Below are 21,906 nucleotides of genomic sequence, written 5' to 3'. Positions count from 1 at the left end.
GTCTAGCTTAATTCCAACCTTTTATTAGATCACCTCATCTCAGTGTCGTATTGTACCTGCTTGCTATACTGATGTATTGATTTTATTTGTGTGTATTGTTGATGCTATATACGTTTTCTTGACTTGTACAGCATTTTGGTCAATCGTTTTTAAACGTGCTTCATAAATAAAGTTTGATTTGATGTCTATTTGCAGATGTCACATTGCCGTTTTGGATCTGTGATTTCTAGCTTTTCTGAAAGCAGTGAAAGGTAAACTGTGAGGTGCATGTACTGTGTAGCATCTTTAGGAGATCAGGTGTGTGTGTGTGTGTGTGTGTGTGTGTGTGTGTGTGTGTGTGTGTGTGTGTTGTGTTGTGTGTGTGTGTGTGTGTGTGTGTGTGACTAAAATAATCCCATAAAATATCTGATCACCAAACAATTCCCCAAAAAATAAACAACTAGAATGTTAAAAATCTTTTTTTTTTCCCAACAGAAATTTGTTCCAATTTCATTCCAGTGAATGACTATAGGCAGACATTTAAATCAATCGATCAATCAATCAAAAAACATGTCTTAGTTCTCATCAGAACTAACACAGATTTTGTCAACATGATTTTCTGCATGACCAGTACGTGCTTGTATTATGTTTTAATTTGTAGAGAAGTCCCATTTCTTTATCTTTAACTGTGTTATATTCTCACGTTATGGATGGTGACAAGTGACAACCTGGCTGACACAGGTTTGTGTCCTGCATGAGCCATGGTGAGATTAATGAATAAAATACATTATACATTTCGACTGAAAGGTTTTAAGAATAGACTCTTCAAACCTTTCAGTCGAATGTATAATGTATTTTATCATGTATTTTGTAGGCCCTATATTATGTTTTGTTAAGTCATAATATGAACAAAGTATAGCGCGAGATCGGATCAAAAATTATAACTAAGCTGCAGTGAAGTTACAGTATGGTCTAATAATTCCTGCCCTCGGCAGACATCCGTTTTATTATCATTATCTTTTGGCAGCAGCCAATTAAAAGCCCCAACATGCAGTTTTCTCTTCACAGATGAGTAAAAGCCTGCATGGGACCGAGCGAGGCTATACAACTTGCGGACATCGTTCCAAAAGACAGAAATTCAGAGCAGGCGTTTGAGGCTTGCTCATTGGTCAGGAGGAGGCTGTGTTCAGAGCCACGTCAAAGCCATGGCAGCCTGTTGCGTGTCCGTGTTTTTAACGCACTCTCTCCAAACTGAGCAAAGACAGCCGGGCTCAGCCAGCGCCGATAGGAATCGCTTTAGAGTAGCCTAGGCTATACAGACACTCTCTCTGCATAGATAGATATAGTCCAGTCGAGCCGACTCCTTGAGAAAAAAACACATAGGATTATCATTTCCCGTTTTCCCTGCACGTCTGCTATTTCAAATGAAGCATTCGCTCTTCCCCTCAAGTTCTCCGTGAGATTTCCTTGGCTTTTTTCCCCTTCTTCGCCATGAGCTGCTTGGATGTTATGTATCAAGTGTATGGTCCACCGCCTCAGCCTTACTTCACCGCAGCCTACAGCCCCTACCATCACCAGGTATGGATCTGTATTAGTCTGACTGCAGCATGCTTCACTTCACACAAGCGCCTCGTTCTAACTTCTATTATAGACAACTTGGGACGTAAACATAATGCAACAATTGCTTATTTGATGGTATTTTAAGCTCTATATATATCCAGACAAAAACTGTATAGGTCTATACCCATGACGGGAACATTCGTTTGCATAATATATATATATATATATATATATATATATATATACATGCACCGTTTGCGATTTAAACTAGTTAGCAAATAAGTTTGCTGAAAATAAAGTTTCATGAATAAATATGGAAAACAAACAATATTTATATAATTACCCTAATCATGCCGACGCATTTACAGATTAATCAGCGACGAAAGTGTTTATTTAATTTGATGAAGTCTAATATAAGACATATGTGTCATAATATTTTTGTTTGCTTTCATGACAATTTATTTTATTTATTTCGTGTTCTGATAACCTCAGGACACCTCAGTTAGTGTATATATTTTTTATGTAATTTGATGTTTTCAGGCGGCCTAAACACGTACACTGCGCCATAGACAGTTTATTTATATATCAAGGATTATTTTACCACATCGGTAACTGACTCTGCGCACATGATTATTGCATTAGTGGGTTCGTTGGCGACAATTGCATTAACAGATATTAGGAATATTAGCTTATGTTCATTTCTGAACATGTAGGCTATTTAATGGCCTTTCCCTTTACAATAAGCAGTAGGCCTATAGCTATAGGCGGTGAAGTGTGTATACTGTGTAGGCCTATTGCGAGTGTTTTGTAATTAGAGAAGTCAACAATCAACCTAAATAAATAAATAACAAATAAAAAGCTGTAGGCCCCATTAGGCTATTATTTCCAAAATTTGATCTGTAGGTTATTTTATTTCCCTTTTAACACTTTCTTAAAATCTCTCTTGGTCAACATCCACATGTTATATATACGCGGGACTCTGTTTGAAGTATAGGAGCCGCTTCCATATTTCAAATAGTGTGAAAAAGACGTCACTTAAACAAGCTTGTAGATAAGCCTGCACAGCCTAAGTTAGCCATAGGCCTATATACTTCACAAACATAGCTACTATAAGCCATAAATTAATAGGCCTTATATCTGTCTATTGAATTTAGATAAATCCCAGTCAAAATAACCAGACAAATGTTGTAAGTTGGATTTGAATGAAAATGAATGAACATAATTTAAAATATTATTGCAAAAAAAGACTCGATCAGAACAATATCATTTTTTAAATGAAGTAGCTGACCTTATATATATATATAGCGAAGTCAAACAAACTATAGAAATCTGACAGCCTTTTCCATCATAGGCTTCAATTCTGCATTATAGGCCATATAAACAAGTCAAACTCTTTTTTTTCTCCACCCTGTCCGCTATTAGAAACTGGCCTTTTATTCTAAGATGCAAGAAGCGCATGAGAGCACTTCTTCGTTCTCCAACCTCCCTCCCGGCGCGGCGCCCTGCATCAAGGAGGAGCAGGACTGCGGTGGCCGCGGCGCTGCGGACCACAAGGAGCTGCACGGGGAGCCGCCCCCCGAGGCCGAGTACCTGAGCTCCCGCTGCGTGCTCTTCACCTACTTCCACGGAGACATCAGCGCCGTGGTGGACGAGCACTTCAGCCGAGCCCTGAGTCACCAGCCCGGCGGCGGGCAGCAAGCCTCCGTGGCAGCTGCCGGCAACAAGTCCACAAGAGGTCAGTCAGTCAGTCAGTTTAGTTGCAGGATACCGGAGAGGCGGAGAACTTGCCAGTTTACCATGAAGTCGCCGCAAATTCTTCATCAATGTCTTACTCTTCATCGTTATAGGCTATGCTATGCTAAGATGCTGTCTTTATCAGTGTAGTATGTAAAACTCACAGATGTTATATAGTTTATTTCCAAAGTGAACAAATTATTGTGTGCAATTAAATGGTCAGCTTAATTGCTATAGATAATGTAGCCGCAATTTGCAACTCTAGATTTTTTTTACAATCTGTTGAATCTAGAGTTGCAACACCCTCCATCCACTTCCTATTCATGATTTTCGGTTTCTGATCTGCTGGTCTTAAATTACGTTAAACTCACCAACATGGCAGCTGTAGTCCAAGCTTGAATTATCCTCTTTCAATCTGCCGAGCTTGTTTTTCATAAAAATCCCCCGTAGACATGTTATGAGTTACTTTCTGTCCAAAATATTCCAAGAGTGACATTTCCGAGCCGCCATTTGTATTTTTGCAACGTGCCGTAAAACAAGATGTGAGGGGGAGCGCTTGTTTAATAGAATCTTACCTGCGCAGGTAAGACACCCAAAGAAGAGGCAGACACAGTGCGACGCCCCATCACACACAGCCTTCTATTAAACAAGCGCTCGCCCTCACATCTTGTTTTACGGCACGTTGCAAAAATACAAATGGCGGCTCGGAAATGTCACTCTTGGAATATTTTGGACAGAAAGTAACTCATAACATGTCTACGGGGAATTTTTATGAAAAACAAGCTCGGCAGATTGAAAGAGGATAATTCAAGCTTGGACTGCAGCTGCAATGTTGGTGAGTTTAACGTCATTTAAGACAAGCAGATCACAAACCAAAAAAGATGAATAGGAAGTGGATGGAGCTTGTTGCAACTCTAGATTCAACCCATTGTAAAAAAATCTAGAGTTGCAAATTGCGGCTATAGTATCTATAATGATAAAAAGGTGAGTATGTGATTGTGAATACGGAATAGGCTACCAATGGTAAGGCCTACCATTTTAGGATATGTTTACTAATTGTTGTGTATAGGCTACTTTGGTGTTTAAACTTTTAGCATTCCTACTTTCTCCAATGTTAACTCTAAACAACTATATCCTCTCTCTCTCAATTCAATGCGATTTAAATGAAGGTGAAGTAAAAGTTGGATATACTGGCGAGTTCTCCGGATACCGTTTAGGGGGTCGGATTATTATTGTAGGACACACCGTCCGAAACTGATGTCCTATCGAATACAGTGACATCAGAGGTTGCGTTGATGCTGCAAGGTCGCCTTGTTTTACTGTCTTAAACATGCCTATACTTGTTCCTGTGCGGTCAAAATGAAAGGACACGATGATATATGAAACAGGATGCAGTCCTATTTTATAATAGACATTTTGATCCGTCTACTGACTGCAGGTGTATTAAACATGTAGGCTATATTTGTTTTCCTAAAACATAGGAATATGAGCAGTAAACTAAATATTTTTAAAATTCAGTATATAGGCCTATTTTAGCCATTTGAACTCCCTTTGTATCAAGCAAATCGTTGATTCATAAAGCTATAGTCTATAGCCTATTTTTCCATATAAAATATTGAAATTAAAAATATAATATATTTAATAATTAAGGTCTTTGATGTCCAATAATAGTTTTAGGCTCTAAGACAAAATATAGGATTAATGCTACAATCCTGTGTAATATATCCCTTTAAATGTGAAAGGCCAGATTTCAACTTTTAAAGAGACACTTTATTTCGTGCACGTCAAGTTTGAATAAATGGACCGATCAGCGACTGCATGCAACCATTTTATTGGGCTGTTTGTTTACTTCATTTCAAGTGTGTGAGTCTTGAATCCATTCAGATTGTTGTCACACATTCACTTCCATCATGCATTGTTTATTTTTATTGCACGTCGCAGATGGATCATTCCCAATGAACCAGCGGAGCTTCCCTCCTTCCTTCTGGAACAGCACGTACCAGCCGTCTGTCCCCACCTCACTGGGCAACGCGCTCTCCTCCCCCCACACAGAGCTGCCCTTCCCCGGGGACCCCTACTCGTCCGCCTCCCTGCACAACCACCTCCACCAGCCCAGCCCCGACGCCTGGCACCCGTCCCACCACCACCACCACCACCACCACCACCCCTACTCACTAGGCAGCGCCATAGGCGGCCAGGGCTCAGCCTACTCGCGGCCGGGCGTGCACGAGGTGTACGGCACGGCGTTCGACCCGCGCTACGGCTCGCTGCTGGTGCCGTCGGTGAGGCCTCACCACCGGCTGGCCCCCGGGAGCTCCGTGCCGGGGCCCAGCGGCTCGCCGTGTGACATCGGAGGGAAGGGAGAGTCGGCGGCCGGGTCTGCCTGGAGCGGAGCCTTCACCGGGGCCTCCGAGATCGGACTCAACATGGACACAGGTAACGGTCCGCATGCAAGTACACCGCTTATGAATGCAACCCATCGCCTTGTTAACATAGCTTATACTGTATCTGCAGTGATGAGCAACGAAGCACCCGTTGTACTGTATGTCCATCCTGTTTTACAGTTCTGTCCGTCAGATACTTTCCATGTGTAGCTTTGCAGACTCTGTGGTTTTGAAAATACTCTTTAGAGCATGAAAGCGTGAATGAATTAAAATCAATAAGCTGCAGTAGATCACCCTCACTATAGACTTAATCCATGCACGGTTTGTCAGGTGTCGTCATGTTCAGTGGTGACTGACGTCAGGACAGTGTCCCAAATAGACTAACGTCAGGTCAGTTTCCTAACAGACTGATTTTAGGTCAGTGTCCTAACAGACTGAGTTCAGGTCAGGGTCCTGACAGACTGACTCCAGGTCAGTGTCGTAATGGACTGACTTCAGGTCAGTGTCCTGACAGACTGACTTCAGGTCAGTGTCCTTAACATCAGCTGTCGGCTTTCTCTCCCACACTTCTGCTCTGCTTTCATCTCCTTTCCGCCTCAGGGGCGTTTTTCCTCTCGCCCCCAACAACAACATTATTGGGCTTTTCTTTTTCCTAATCTGCTCACTTCGCCTTTTCTCTCCACCTCCCCCTCCGTTATTTTCCTCCTTTCTCTCCCTCTACTCTCAGGTCTGCAGGCGCAGGATAAAAGCAAGGACTTGTACTGGTTCTAGAGACCCTCTCCCCCCCACCCACCCCCATCTTCTCCTCCTGCTTCCCCTTTTCCCCTCCTTTGCTGCTGGCCGCTCTGTCGCTTCCCCCTTTACCCCTCATGCTCTGTTCCGTTCTGCTCTGTGGAACGACCTGACAGACAGACAGACTGACATGACGGACAGGGAGGACAGGACAGGCATGCACGGTGGCAGCTAGGAGGCGCTGGTAACACAGCTTCTGGTCTCGCTTGCAGCTCGGCGGTATGGCGGACTGTGCGGCGGCGGCAACGGCGCGGCTCTTCTGAGCTGAAAACCGCGACGCGCGAACCCCCCCCCCCCCCCCCCCAACAACAACACCCCCTTTTGGTGGAGTGCAATCTGACACACCTCGAACAGACGCGAAGGGCTGTGAGAGAAACCCGTCTCGACCCCACATCGTCCTCCTGCGGTACTTAAGGACACAACAGACAAAGACGAGCTTCTCTGCACCTCTCTGTGACAGACGGGGAGGCACGTAACCTCCTCTGCTTTGGGGACACGCGTATGCTACGCCGCGCAGACGGACAGGGACACATGTCTTGTCGCACTCGACAGACAAAGGCAACAGGAAGAGGAGGAAGGGGAGGTTCAGATCTTGATGGACTTATAGCAGGACATGCCTCACTGGGACAACTGGGGATATACAGCACACCCACACACACACATAAAAGGGCCCTCGTGTTGCGGTGGACAGCCTGTACCATTAATCCAACAACCGACATTAATGTTGACAGTCACAGTCCTTTGCGATATACTAAGCCGCAGAGCTACGGTGGACACTGGCGACATGTAGTGTGTACAGAACGACAACAACAACAAAAGCAGAAGACATTCGTCCTTCATGTTTTTCAAAAGACTTATTTTATTTCACGTTGGCAAGTGGACATGTTGAAAGGCCACCGAAATGTGTGAAAATAAACATTTTGACATTTTGATGTGATTGACTGACACCGTGAACTCGAACTGCTTCTGTTTCGAGAGAGAGAGGGCGAGAGAGAAAGGAAATGTCTGAGAAAAGTGAGAGAGTGTCGGGCTCTCTTGTTAGATGAGTGAGGAGCGCAGCGGCTATTTGAAGCCACTTGACTCTATCTCTCCGTGCTCTGCTCCCCTGCAGCTGTCAACGACAACTGCTCTTAGACTCAATGTACACACACATACACACACGCACGCACATGCGTGCACACTGACATACACAAATACATATCCGCCACAAGGCATGACACACGCACACACTTACACACACATTCTTGAGCACACACAATTATAAAACCTATGTATAACAGTGTAACACACCATCCCACTGCGGTTTTTGAGCCAGGCCTCTCGGGTTCATAAAAGGAGCATTTAGTGTTATCTGGATGTTGACCTCACTGGGGACAACTGGCCCATATTATATGTGGGATGGGCACACAAAGTGTGTGTGTGTGTGTGTGTGTGTGTGTGTGTGTGTGTGTGTGTGTGTGTGTGTGTGTGTGTGTGTGTGTGTGTGTGTGTGTGTGTGTGTGTGTGTGTGTGTGTGTGTGTGTGTGTGTGTGTGTGAGTGTGTGTGTGTGTGTGTGTGTGTGTGTGGTGTCTCCATCTATACAACTGCTCCTCAAGTCCACCATGTATCTGTGACGTAATGGGAAAGATCACTGATCTACAACCTAATTGTTCTGATGTGAGAAGATCCATAATATATATATATATATGTTTCACATCATCAGAAATAAACAGTACAGTACCCTATATATATATATATAGGGTACTGTACTGTTTATTTCTGATGATGTGAAACGCGTCATTTCACATATGAGACTGTGAAATGACGCATCCCATCATCTTTTCATGGAGAACAGAAGACTTATAGGTATTATTTGCCACACTGTATTTATTGATCGACTCACATCAAAACAATGGGATTTAGGTTGAAATGTTTCCCTTCAAAATGAATAAACTTTTCTTTTTCTTTTTACAAGTACTGTACATACTACTGTTAATAATGAATAAGGCAATGCAACAACTACAGTATGCTGTATTCTATGTGAATTAATTAATATATTGCCTAAAGTGTCTGTCCAACCAATTCTGATGTAAAGCCTTATTTGCTCGTAACTATAAAATCCGACTCAAGGCCAACTTCACTATCGTGTGTGTGTGTGTGTGTGTGTGTGTGTGTGTGTGTGTGTGTGTGTGTGTTCTCTCAACTTGCTATGGGCAAAAATAAACATTTCTATATCAATGGTATACCTCACAAAGCATTCTGAAGGCTTGGAGGTGGTAGAGCATAAAACCAAAGTTATTGTATTATTATTATAACTGTATTCTGTCCAAGTTAAATATGTTGATAGGATCCTCTGTATCACAATGTTTCTTAATCAGTGAACCTAAAAAGTGGGCCACAGAGTTTCTGATCAGATAATTAATTTCAAAAGCAGATACCAATGTCAAATAATTTGAGAACACCTGGTTTAGTAATAACCACAAGTGAGTTACAACGGCACAACACAGTTTTCTTGATTTGACCTTTTTGTCTGACATAACGTCACATGACTTTGCATACTTTACCTTTACTTTATAAATGATTGTACATGATGTACACGATGAATTCTATATGGAGGTTTAGACGGGCTGTTTATGGGAATCAAACCTGTGAATGTTTTATTGGATGGTTTCTATACCACTTGGCAACTACTGTAGATCCTCGAACGTACAATAATTGAAATCTAAACGAGTTAAATTCTAGTCTCGCAGTATAGCCACGTTTCAGTTAAGCAAATCATATAGGCTTACCTGACCTTTTCAATGGCAAAACCTGGACGTGTTGATTTGTTGAGTGTACAGGGTTTGATGAGGTCAGAACAGGAAGGACGGGTGAGGAAGTATGAACATATGGAATGTCAGAACAGGTCAGCTAGCTCCATATATGGAGATATAAGGGTTTGAGGTCTAAGGGTCTCCATGATGTCATGTGATGTCATAAGGCGTGACCATATATGGAGGCGTGATGTTACGAGGTGTCAATATATGGAGGCCATATATTGACATCCCCATATATGGAGAAGGGCCAACATTGCGACTACATGTATGCCCATATGGAGATCCCTGATCTTTGGCATGGGATCAAAGACCAAACAATGCTCAATGAAATGCTGATATGGCCATGTTTCATTGCCATGGCCAGTGTTCATGGTCATGTATAGCATGTCTTGAGTGTAGAGGGTTTGATGATGTCAGACTGACATATGATGGACTGACAACCATATATGGAGATCTAAGGGTCTCCATGATGTCACGAGATGTCACGTGACGCCATACCATATATGGAGACGTGGGTGACTAACTGACGGGAGATGCATGTTTTCATAGTAAGCGCGACCTACAGTCACAATAACTATCAGGACACCTCAATGAAGTCTTTTTTAAGTTCTTTTTTTCTTAGGATATTTTTGGGGCTTTTTTGCCGCCTTTTTTGTATAGTAGGTAGACGCGAAACGGGGAGAGAGATGGGTGGGAAGACACACAGCTTAAATACCAGCTTTAATTTCAACAGGTTTATTTTAAACTAACCCTGTTGAAATGTATTTCTTGGTGTGTGCGACCTTTCTACCTTTTATGATGAGAAAAGATGCAGTGTCAAGGCTACAGAGGTATAGTTACTGTGTGGTATACACATCGAGAGATCATAGATAGCCGGCATTGTGCCACATACAGTACACCTGCTCAGGCTACAGTGGTGTGTTGTACAATAGTGTGTGTACAACACCATCAGGTATACTGATGCATAGTGCGGTCGGTGTACAATGTGGGTCGGGACTGTGCAAGTTGTCAACCTCACAAGGTCATACTAACCAGGTTGGACTAGTTAGTGGAATTGTAGACCAGTAGTTTTAAAACGTATTCAAGTCAAGGACCCCCAAATGTATGCACATTTGGCTGCGGACACCAGTTTGAAAATATTTTGTACCAGGGAGTGGACCTCATAAGAGAATATTTGTCCAAATAAAAACAGATCTATACAAGCTCAGAAGACACGATGCAATGTGTTGTGAGCTTGTAGATTGGCTATTTTAGCTGAACCCCTCAAACCCCCTCAAGGACCCCTGGGGGTCCCCAGACCTCACTATGTGAACCAGTGTTGTGGACAGTTCCCTTCGCAGATGGTGTTGGAGATTTGAAAGATATCCGTGTGGGGATGGGGGGGTGTAGCTCTAAGGTGGATTTCTGACTAGAGCCTAGAGGCAAAACATAAAATGGGCTTGTATATCACAACCGCATTTGGCCCATTTGTACAATTTGGGATGGAGTTTTCTTGCTGATCAGTCCAGCAGTTTCCCAGATTTGCAGATTTGCACAGAGACAGACCGACAGACTGACGGGGTGAAAACAATCTCCGTCCCAGGTATTCGGCCTGCATGCGTAATGTATGTGCATGTGTTTTGTCTGTGTGATTAGATACTGTACAACGTGCAGTACCATACTAATAGTACAATCGTAACAGGATGAAAGCATGATGTGCGTTGCAGCAAGACATGCGTTTCTACAGCAGGGAACAACAGAATTAGAAGCGGTCTTGTATTTATGCTTCATTCTGTTCTAGTTGTCACGAGTGTCGAATATACCGTGAGTGCTGGTGATCGGTTTGTTTCGTTGCACCTGATGATAGTTGTGCAGTGAGCTTTGAGTGCTTCAACTCTTTATATTGATTGATCCCTAAATTATTCACTTAAACTATTTAGTTATACTAAAATATTTAGCTGACTGGTGTCCCTCAGGGGTACTCGATAGATTAATATACACACGTTGAAATCCAGATTTTTTATATAAATCAGACTGGATTGGTCCATTTTCTACACACTTCTGTGTAGATAGATGCTGATACAAGCAAACGACTGCAATAAAAGAATACAATACAGCACGAGTAAAACGGAACACAAAGTGTGCTGATGTCACATCTCAGCCATATGTTATTTTTCTCAGAGTGCACATAAAGTGTGTGTGTGTGTTTGCGTGCGTGCGTGCGTGCGTGCGTGCCAGTTGAAAGCTCGGACAGCTGTAGATTAATATCAGCTTCTGACTGGAGTGATGAAGGACAAGAGAAGGGTGGAGAGGTCTCAGACTTTCTCTCTCTCTCACTTTCTCCCTCGCACACACTCCCTGGAGAGACAAAAACAAACGGCTCTATTCAGGCAAACCTACGAGTGTATTCAGCTCGGCGGGAGAATAGAAATGTGTAAAGAAATATGGTCGATATGTCATAATTTGAATCTGTTGTATAATCAACACAGATGCCTCAAATTCCACAGTGAATTTACCTTTTTTTCCCTCATTCACATATATCATTCACTGAAGTCATTTCTCTATGGAGAATAACATGGGCTCATCTTAAAATCGTCTCGTATAAACATTGTGGTCCAAAAATAAACAAGCTGTCTCTGCGATATTGTCAGTCGTTTGCGACAGTCAGTCACTCATATATGATACAGTCTGTTTCTAGCGAAAATCTAGTTCTAAGAAACTAATTCAGCAGAAGTAACATTACAGTTTCTCGCTGTCAGTTGATTCTTCATATCCATATGAGTGAAACGGCAAGTCAAATCTGCCCAGCAACAATTTCCTATAAAGTCTTAACTATTAATTTGTAACCTCTGTCATTATTTGGCCTGCCCTACAACACCATCTCTATCTATCTATCTGAATGGGACATCGTCAGTGCTGCTGACGCAGCAGCGATAAACAGCCATCAGTTTTATAGCACACACATCTATTAACCTCAGCCATGCAAACACTCTCTCTTTCCACCCATCGGCATGCCAAGGGTCTGGAGTATAGAGTATCATTATATGACCTTGTAATGTTCACATTAAAATGTGCAGTGCACGAGGAGCCTGGCCCGGTAATGTGTACTATATGTGTAGTATTGTGTATATTGTGTACTGTAAAGTACATGAGTCATAACGAGAAAGCTAATGAGCTCCCTATACTATGGCCATCGTTACTTTCACTATAGTCCCAAAACCCATTCTGTCGCACATATGGACTTTAAAGGTATATTCAGTGATTTCACTTAATTCAAATATCACTTATTTTTTTTGTTTTGTTGTGATAATCCTCCCTACTATAGAGTGTGCTGACCATATAAGGAGTTCCTCCCTGTCCCCAGTGAGCCCCTGGGGTATAAAAAAAAAACCCTAGGTTTCGTTTTTGGCTAGGTGGCCAAGTCTTCATCCAATCAGGATGAGAGGGGCCTTCCTCCAATCATGATCGAGTGGGGGGCGTGCCTTGGCGTGCATGCTGTTGTCCTGTCGTCCCCCGTCCCCCCCCCTTACTGTAGTGCATGTATGTGCACATCTTGTTACCGGGGCGGCCCGGAGGGTTTTGCAAATCACCCAAATCACTGAATGCTCCTTTAAACAGGAATGACAGCTCATGGCCTATCACTATATCTTTGAGTAATCATTAGTATGTTTTGTGTGCAAGGCAGGTGCTGCTGGTGGGGATGCTGCAGCCTTAATAAACCCCCTCTGACATTGCTTTTCATCCGGGGTGGCGTGGGGATATGTTTTACCCTTGCTTCTGGTCAGATTGAATTAAACATTAAATACATGCCATGTCGTTTCATATTATGTTTGATACTATCACACTTAGCGATTTACCGTAATTAAAATGTTTGTTGATAGCTATAGATTAACCCCTGCATCCCTATTTTGGCCAATTTTCTAAATCTTTATACGTTTTTTTTTCTTAAAGTTTCAAAAAAAATATTCAAAATGTAATTTATTTCAAATGCTTGTGCTCTGTTACAGTACAATAGTAGAACACAATAGTAGAACTCTCCCGTCTGTTTTTATCTATTTTTTTAATCTTGCAACCTCCCCCCCATCCCATCCCTTGTCTCTTGCTCCTGCTCCGCCCCACCTCGCACATCACAACCCGATGAGGAATGCCAAGCCTGCTAATGCCCCTGAGCTGCCGAGCGACTAGCTACCACATTCACTCACATCACTCACACCCTGCCGCGTGGCCGGCCCTTTCTCACACGAGCACCCGCCCGCATTTTTCACATTAGTCGACATAAGCGCCCCGCAAATGCGAACGTGGAATCCTCCTGTCCGCACTTTATTGCTTGCTGCTGCAGAGAGGTCCCTTGGCTGGCTGGCTGCGCTAAAACGCAGGGAAAAGAAACGGAGAGAGAGAGAGGAAGATGGGAGAGGGAGTAGTGAGGGCAAATCAAGAAAGGCTGTCACGATGGTTGTGACGGTTGTTAAGTAGAAGGTTTACGCAATGGTGATGCTATAGGAAAGGCTCGCCAAAGCATGAATGGATGTGCAGATTGTTTTTTAATTCTCCCGGTTTGAAAGATGGAGTGCCGTGATTTTCTTCCACCACCTAAAACATGATTATCAGGTAGCCTACTATGATTGTACTAGGAGGAATATTTATTTGAAAATAGTGTACAGAAAGTGTTAAAATTATGTTTTTATGGGGCCACACCCACCAGTTCATTAAAGTATGCCTGGTTTTCACCTTAGCATCACTCACCTGAACTTAAGCCTCACCCACAGCTGTTGTAGTATAAAATTGTGTTATTTCGATTGGGCCTTTTGACTTTTGACTTTGAAATACACAGGGAAGACATATTTGAATATTCTAACCACACCTGGGTGTCTATTAGAGTAATGTTAACTCCATAGACACATGAACAGGAAAAAGTACAAAAATCACAGCACTCCATCTTCAATGGCTTAAAAAGAACAGTGCCTGCTTTAACTTTTGCCCTTGTCTAGGAACGTCATCCCATGCTCCATCTATGCCCCACCTTTTCCCTTTATCTCCATTCCTCGGCCCCTGATCTATGATCTCTGCAGGCAGAGCAGATCTGAGCTAAGTGACAATATCGGGTTTCCTTTCCCGTCCGACTGTTTGCAGGAGAGATGGAGCGGAACAGTCCTTTAACAATGGAGAGAGTCACTCTTCTTGCGCATTCCCCACATGTCCTATATGGTTTGCTACAGTTCCTCCGATGAGACAAATGGCAAAAAGAGCAAAAAGTGAAAGAACGAGAGAGAGAGAGAGAGAGAGAGAGAGAGAGAGAGAGAGAGAGAGAGAGAGAGAGAGAGAGAGAGAGAGAGAGAGAGAGAGAGAGAGAGAGAGAGAGAGAGAGAGAGAGAGAGAGAGAGAGAGAGAGAGAGAGAGAGAGAGAGAGAGAGAGAGAGAGAGAGAGGTATAGACGCAATTTCTTGCCACCATGAAAGTGTTGGGAGAGAATGACGACAGTGGGAATGTGTTGAGGCTCAATCTTCTTGATAGGATTATAAAAATTTGTTAGGAACGTTGCAATAAAATAAGATGTTCAGATTAATTAAAAAAGGCTGAAGTAAAAAGTAAGTTGAACAGCAAGTCACAGTGGAATACAGCACTCTCTCAGGTCCTAAAGTCTTTGTCGTCGTGAGTGTGAATGAGCTCTGTGGCAGCTGCATTATAGTAGCTTATACCGCCTTCAGTGAATTCACACTAAACTCCATACACTCCATGCAAACGCTCTCCCATGTACATTGGTTTGTACATGTGTGCGCGTGATTGCTGAGGCAGACTAACCGAATGTGAGTTCACAATTCACATCACAAACTCCAATCTGCGTTATGGGAACTAACCCCCCCCCCCCCCCCCCAAATGTGAGTCAACAAATCCACAGACAGGTCATATTAACAAATCAACCCTCACAAAAAAAAGAAAATCTAGCTGTCAGAACCTACAATTAGCAGGCCAAATACGTGTTGCATTACAGGAAAGACACACACACACACACACACACACACACACACAAATGAAGAGGAAAGGAGTAAATGTATATGTGGTGGGGGTAGGAATAACAGCTGTCGTGGTTTACAAGCCAAGTTTTGACTGGCAAATAAAAAAACGTTTTGGGTTGACGAGTAAAACGAATGCCCTTGGAAAAACGTAAGCCTGACTGATTTGGTTTTATTGAGGTGTGTTTACCTCAGCAGCACGATATGATACCCCATATAGTTGACTTTCAGCTGAAGTGGAAATTGCAACAGCGTGCATAGGTGCACCGATTGCCAATTTTCTGTCAATACTTGGCCGCTCAGATACCTGCACACTTGGGCTCGTGTTTGCCAGAAACTGTGTGTGGTTGACATACATCATAATAACACATCATCGACGCACGGTCTTTACGCCTGACGGAGTGGCTCAGCTGACGAAAACAATTTGCTGAAGACGGGGAAGCCATTTATATCGACTCTACTTTGTCAGGAGGATGACTGTCTATTTATTTATGTTTGGCTTATAGTTTGGGTGGTGCGTACCCCAGATATCAATCTGCGGCTGAAGTTGTGACATTGAAAACCAGAAGAAAAGAGAAATCAAATGCCAGAAAGGTTGTTTTAATTGGTTTTTTGTCTCCACCAGGCCGAAGGCATGTGGGGAGAGTATGTTTTGCACTCCGTCCGTCCGCGTGTCCGTCCGTCCGTCCGTGTGTCCGTGTGTCCGTGAACAGCTAATCTCGGCCACCGTTAACCCGGTCGATGCCATATTTTGCACACACACTCCCTGGATGCCAACCATGAACCTCTGCCCCAAACTTTCCAGAACGGCCTGTTATAGCGCCACCAGGAGGCCGCTTTGTGCAAAACAAGTTTTTGCACAGTACACCTACAGATTTTGTCCAAACATCACGCAAATTGGTACACAGTCTCTCTAGAGCCATTCAACGAAACGGGTCTTTCAGATTTATCAGACTCCATCCTGATTGGTTAAGATTGGCTTCCAAAGTTCACAGGAGTGCTCAGTTTCAAACAAAATGCTGCAAATCATGAACACATCGCGTGATTTCCGTGAAATTGTGCACCCACATTCCCACTAGGCCGAGGACGTAATGCCACATGAACAATTTCAACTCAGCCTCAAGGTGGCGCTATAACTGGCCGAAAAGTGTTTTTACCTCTAACTGCACGGATCTGTGGATAACCTGGTGGAGACCTGTGCCCGGAAGGGCACTTTTTCTAGTTGTCTCCACCAGGCCGAAGGCATGTGGGGAGAGTATGTTTTGCACTCCGTCCGTCCGTGTGTCCGTGTGTCCGTCCGTCCGTGTGTCCGTGTGTCCGTGAGCAGCTAATCTCGGCCACCGTTAACCCGGTCGATGCCAAATTTTGCACACACACTCCCTGGATGCCAACGATGAACCTCTGCCCCAAACTTTCCAGAACGGCCTGTTATAGCGCCACCAGGAGGCCGCTTTGTGCAAAACAAGTTTTTGCACAGTACACCTACAGATTTTGTCCAAACATCACGCAAATTGGTACACAGTCTCTCTAGAGCCATTCAACGAAACGGGTCTTTCAGATTTCTCACACTCCATCCTGATTGGTTAAGATTGGCTTCCAAAGTTCACAGGAGTGCTCAGTTTCAAACAAAATGCTGCAAATCATGAACACATTGCGTGATTTCCGTGAAATTGTGCACCCACATTCCCACTAGGCCGAGGACAAAATGCCACATCAACAATTTCAACTCAGCCTCAAGGTGGCGCTATAACTGGCCGAAAAGTGTTTTTACCTCTAACTGCACGGATCTGTGGATAACTTTGTATGCCAACTCCCTAGAGGCCAAGGAAAAACCTTTGCCTGGAATTTTTCACATCTGCTCTTTATAGCGCCACCAGGAGGCCGACATATGTAAAACACATTTTCTATTATTACTCCTTCAGATTTTATCCAAATTTCACGCAAATCGGTACACATGATCTCCATAGTCATGTGATCAAGGCAGGTTTGTTTGATTTCTCATATTCCATCCTGATTGGCCACGATTGGCTCCTACAGTTTTCAGGAGTAGCCCGCTTTGTACAAATCGCCACAACTCCTCAACGCAGCGTCCGATTGCGATGAAACTGTGCACGCATATTCCCACTAGGCTGAGGAAGAAATCCTGGTGGAGACCTGTGCCCAGAAGGGCACTTTTTTACATTCATTTCGTACCGTATTTCCATTTATTTTCAATTCTGGCAGTGGTGGTGACTGCACTAAGGTGCTTCCTGAGATCGTTTAATTTACTGTATAAAAAGTGTGTGCCTAGAGAGAGAGAGAGAACACGCAGAGCAAAATCCCCAGTAATTTAGCTGAAATAATAAACACTGACGTTTTTACTTTTGTTTCTATATATGCATGCTCAGAGAAGCACGCTTGTCAGCGTGTACAGGCAGGATGTTTACTGTGTTGCGTGCGTGCGTGCGTGAGCTCGACAGACAGACAGACAGACAGACAGGGAGTTCACACCCCTGTGGGTGCTCTGTTAAGCTGGCAGATCGGGATTCGAGATGGAAAAACCCAGCCAGCAGGTGGTATATAATATAAATCATGTTGATGTAAACTGTGGTGGCACACATACATACAGGGTTGTGTTCTTGACAAACTGGGAGAAAAACAACCATTGGATACTCTCTCTGAGGTCTATAGTTTCTCCACCATGTGCGTCACCATGGGGTCTATACCGTGGTCGGGTCCTCGCAGCACATGAGTGGCACAATGTTTACACAAGCCGCCACACACGTTTAGTTTCTACAGGGTAAAAACCTTCAGTGTTAAATTAGCACAGGAGATTTTGTAGAAATTTCAGACCACAGATATGCCCTCTTGGTTGTTGTGGCTGTGGGCCTCCTGTGCTTGACTACTACAACTCCCTTATTGGCCTCCTGGCATGCTCAATTAAGCCCCTTCAAGTCTTCAACCAACGCCTGGTCTTCAACCTCCCAAAAAGGTCACGTCCCCCCCGTCCCCCCCCTTTTCTCTGTTCCCTTCATTGGTTTCCGATTGCTACCTGCAGCCAGTACAAAACACTGGTGGTGGTGTTGTTGATGTGCAAGGCAACTAAACGCATCGCAGCCCTCACGCCTTCAGACACGCATCCAACTCTACAAGCCTCTAACTAGATCAGCTAACACAGGAATGCTGTCTCTGTCTGTCTGCCTGTCTGTCCCTGTCTGTCTGTCTGTCTGTCCCTGTCTGCCGGGCCTTCCCTAAAACACCCTGGACAATGCTCCATCACACGTCCTACACTCTTTTCAATCCTGGCTCCCAAATTGTGGAATAAACTATACCCAGCATTGCCGACGCAATTTCCAAAATGTCCCGCCGTAATAGGAAGACTCACCTATTCAAATATACATCTTTCATATTCAAATTTCAAACTCTAATTGTATTTTTCTTTTTACATTTCATATAGATGCAAGTTCACTTCAGTATGCAGATATATCTTGGTCACTTGCCAGAGCGGCTGGGGGCAGGGATTATGTTTTCACCCCAGCTCTCTGTGAGGCTGTGAGTCTGTCTGTGAGGTGACCTACTGTATAGTTTTTCCCCCGGGGTGGGAGGGGCTGGAATTGGAGCGCCACGGCTTGTGATTTGGAGAGACAGGCTGTCAGTGGGATAGGGACCACTCTGCTGTGTTCATTGTGGGGAGGGAGAGGGGGAGGATTTACTATTCTGTGCCTATTCTGTGCAACTGCTGGGAATTCTGTGTTGTCCACCGGCCAATAAGGGACTACCGTCCAGCATTTTTGATGACGTAACTAAGGTACGTTTGGTGATCAGCTGGGTATGTAATATTACTACTTTTATTTTAATTTTTTTGTTTAGAAATGCGCTATACAAATGTTGAGAAGCTATGGAAGACTAAATGCAATGTTTTTTGTATTGTCAGTCAGTGTGGCTTTACAGTATGTCTTCATTCTTCATATTCTGCATGGAGAGCTGATGCTGCTGTCTGTGAAGATAACCCTGATTCTGCATATTATAGGGCGATATTCTAAGCTTTTCCCAACATCTTAATTCATACCACATCAGAGAGAAAGACGAGCTGTTGATGTTCAAGCGTGGAGATGTGGAGACTTTCATGCTTTGGATGTGTACAGTTGTGACGGTAAAGACCTCATTACAATGACCCATAATAAGGTAAGAATTTTGCATCTTATGGGGCTGTTGAATTACTAACATCTATAACCCATGTGCTGGAATGTGTCTGTCGCTGGATTAATGCTCACAGGTGCAATGGCGACTGACCCAAACCAAGACTCAGGAGCCGTTTGTGTGAAAGCCAACTACAGAAGTACGTATGCGTTTTCACTTTTAACCATTTATACAGCTGTGTCATCAGTGTCACCCGAGACATAAAACATGTCCCTTGATCAGTTAATACCTCGTCCACAATTCCCTCCCGACTAAATAACATGAGCAGGACGTCATGGGCCGAAGCGGTGCGTAATGGAATGGCCTCTGGATAGCGAGTGGTGTAATCTACTATAACCAGGATGTAGCAGTATGGCCACGGCCCGACCTCGGGATGGGCCCACAATGTCAATTGCCAGATGGAAAAACGGGGTGCCAAAACTGTGGTGATGGCTTCCTTCAGTTTTCTGAAGTCTCTAGCGTCTGCCAGTGACACGTCTCGGTAGACACACGCTGTGCCTCGCCGGTTAGGAAGGTAGCCAGGATGAAGCTGCAGTTTTCTACGGGCCATCTCTCTCTGTTTTCTTTTGCGGCTTTCGCCTTTATTTTATATTATTTCATGGAGGGACAGACAGTAGGCTGACAGGAAATGGGGAGAGAGATGGGGGGGGAAGACATGCAGTAAAGGCCGTCGGGATCGGGAGTCGAACCCGCGGCACACTGCCAGACTGGATTACCAGCCAAGGTGCCTGGACCGCTGAGCCACGGCCCAGGCCGCCATCTCTCTCTTAAGTATAGGTGCGCTCGAATAGCTCCAGAAGAGACCTCATCTTCAGGTGAAAATGTAGTGAGCACCAGGTGCACTTGTCCTAGCTGTATCTTTAGCATCTTTTACTAGCTCCTGCACCGCCGTTTGCAAATCTGTTTGGCTTTTAAGCAGAGCCGACAGTGCCTGTGCGTGTTCCCATTCAGCACCCATAATCTCCACCATTTGTGGCGACTGACTGACCCAAACCAAGAGTCAGGAGCAGTTTGTGTGAAAGCCAACATAGTGTATTTATTCACTTAATTTTCACAGATGGTGTGAGGAGCGCGGGAATAAATAATAAATCAGGTAAGTATTTCTCAAAAACAATGTTCTTCCCAAGGCCGGGTCGGTTTCTTCATGTATCTCGTGGGTTGCCTATATCGGTCTCAACAGTAAAAAACAAACAACAACAACAGCAACTTACACAATTATTTTTCCATGGCAAAAAAGTGCAGGACAACAGTGGCAAATACATTGAAAAACATTTCTAGCGAGACATGGTATCATTTAGTGCCTTAATGGCATTTGGGATGAAGGAGCGCGTAGATTGGTAGGTACCTCCCCTCAATGACGCGGCCTAGTCTGGAGCACTGTACTGTACTCTGCATTTCTGGTTCTTTCACAGTGCCCTATTAATTCCCTCCCTCCTACCAAAATGTATTACAGTGATTTTGGTCATAAGGAAATGCTTTGCATTCAACAGTCTTTTGTCTTGTCCATAGATAATGAAACAGACGACCGTGCACTGAGTGAGCGACTCTTTCCAAAAATGGAAGACAGAGTAAAGTTCATGTCTGCTTTAGAGCAGTTGAAACAGTAAGTTAATTGGACAGTGAACTGAACTTCTCCTAATGCATTTGTCATTCTTAAGATGTTATTGTGCTGCTTTTAACATTTTGTCTTGAACTAAAGTCTTACCTTATTTCTCCCCTTTGCAGTGGGAAAGGAGCCCCTGTGGTCGACACAGCCCCAGTAGAAGAAGCAGTCCTACCAATGCCCAGTTGCAAAGTGAAGTTGCCTCCAGCGGTACTCACTGCGTTGACCAATAAGGATACAGATCTACGGTCGCATGCGAAAAACCGACTAAAAAACATGCTTGTTCAAGCACTGTATGACCACTTGAGCCAAGAGACGTTGTAAGTCTCTATTCCAATCACTACATACAGTATGACTTCAGAATTAGATCCTTGATATTTCTGTGAATCTATCTCCATATTTCTCTCTTGTCTATCATCTACAGTATATTTGTCTAACCATCTATTTCTCCGTCTTATCTGTCTATCTATCCACACGGTGTTTCTATCCTTCTATCTCTATATTATTATGTCTTATCTGTCTATCCATCTACTGTACTTGGACAGACAGACAGACAGACAGACAGACAGACAGACAGACAGACTATAGTAGATTCTACTATAAAGTTCAAGTTGTGTGTCTGATAGTGTCGGGTAGGTGGCGGGATGATGCCCAAATATGGGCATGCCCTATATCAGTACAGATTGGCGTGGTTTGACAACGGTTTCTGTTGTGATTGAATGAATGGAGATCTGTATAATAGTAATTCAGAACTTTGGGCCTCCAAGTTATATGATAATTGATACGTCCTGAGACAAGGGGTACAAAGGCCCAAAGGGTCTTTCATAACTGAATGGGGCTAGAGTTCCGATGGGTATCATCGTAGTACTGGTGTCATGCATCGGCCTCA

General features: G+C 43.8%; 1 protein-coding gene across 2 annotated transcripts in view; it reads left to right on the top strand.

Moving 5' to 3' along the window:
* Window positions 1-1,237: 1,237 nt before the first annotated feature.
* Window positions 1,238-21,906, top strand: part of vgll2a (vestigial-like family member 2a) — a 436,332-nt gene continuing 415,663 nt past the window's right edge. Inside the window, exons 1-5 of one of the 2 annotated variants that reach the window (XR_014570781.1) lie at window positions 1,238-1,557; window positions 2,962-3,274; window positions 5,215-5,709; window positions 6,662-8,137; window positions 8,190-8,604. Coding sequence is in view for 1 of the 2 variants with exons in the window: in XM_083790795.1 (XP_083646921.1) it covers window positions 1,471-1,557; window positions 2,962-3,274; window positions 5,215-5,709; window positions 6,385-6,428 (939 nt within the window). In the remaining variant the exon portion in view is untranslated. Of the gene's footprint in view, window positions 1,558-2,961; window positions 3,275-5,214; window positions 5,710-6,384; window positions 6,632-6,661; window positions 8,138-8,189; window positions 8,605-21,906 lie in introns of those variants that run through there. The other variant, XM_083790795.1, reaches the window with a different exon arrangement.

This window comes from Protomyctophum parallelum (assembly GCF_964188405.1).
Source record: "Protomyctophum parallelum genome assembly, chromosome: 19".
Taxonomy (NCBI): domain Eukaryota; kingdom Metazoa; phylum Chordata; class Actinopteri; order Myctophiformes; family Myctophidae; genus Protomyctophum; species Protomyctophum parallelum.
The sequence above is the reverse complement of the archived record's forward strand: the minus strand, read 5'-3'. Positions and strand labels throughout refer to the sequence as shown.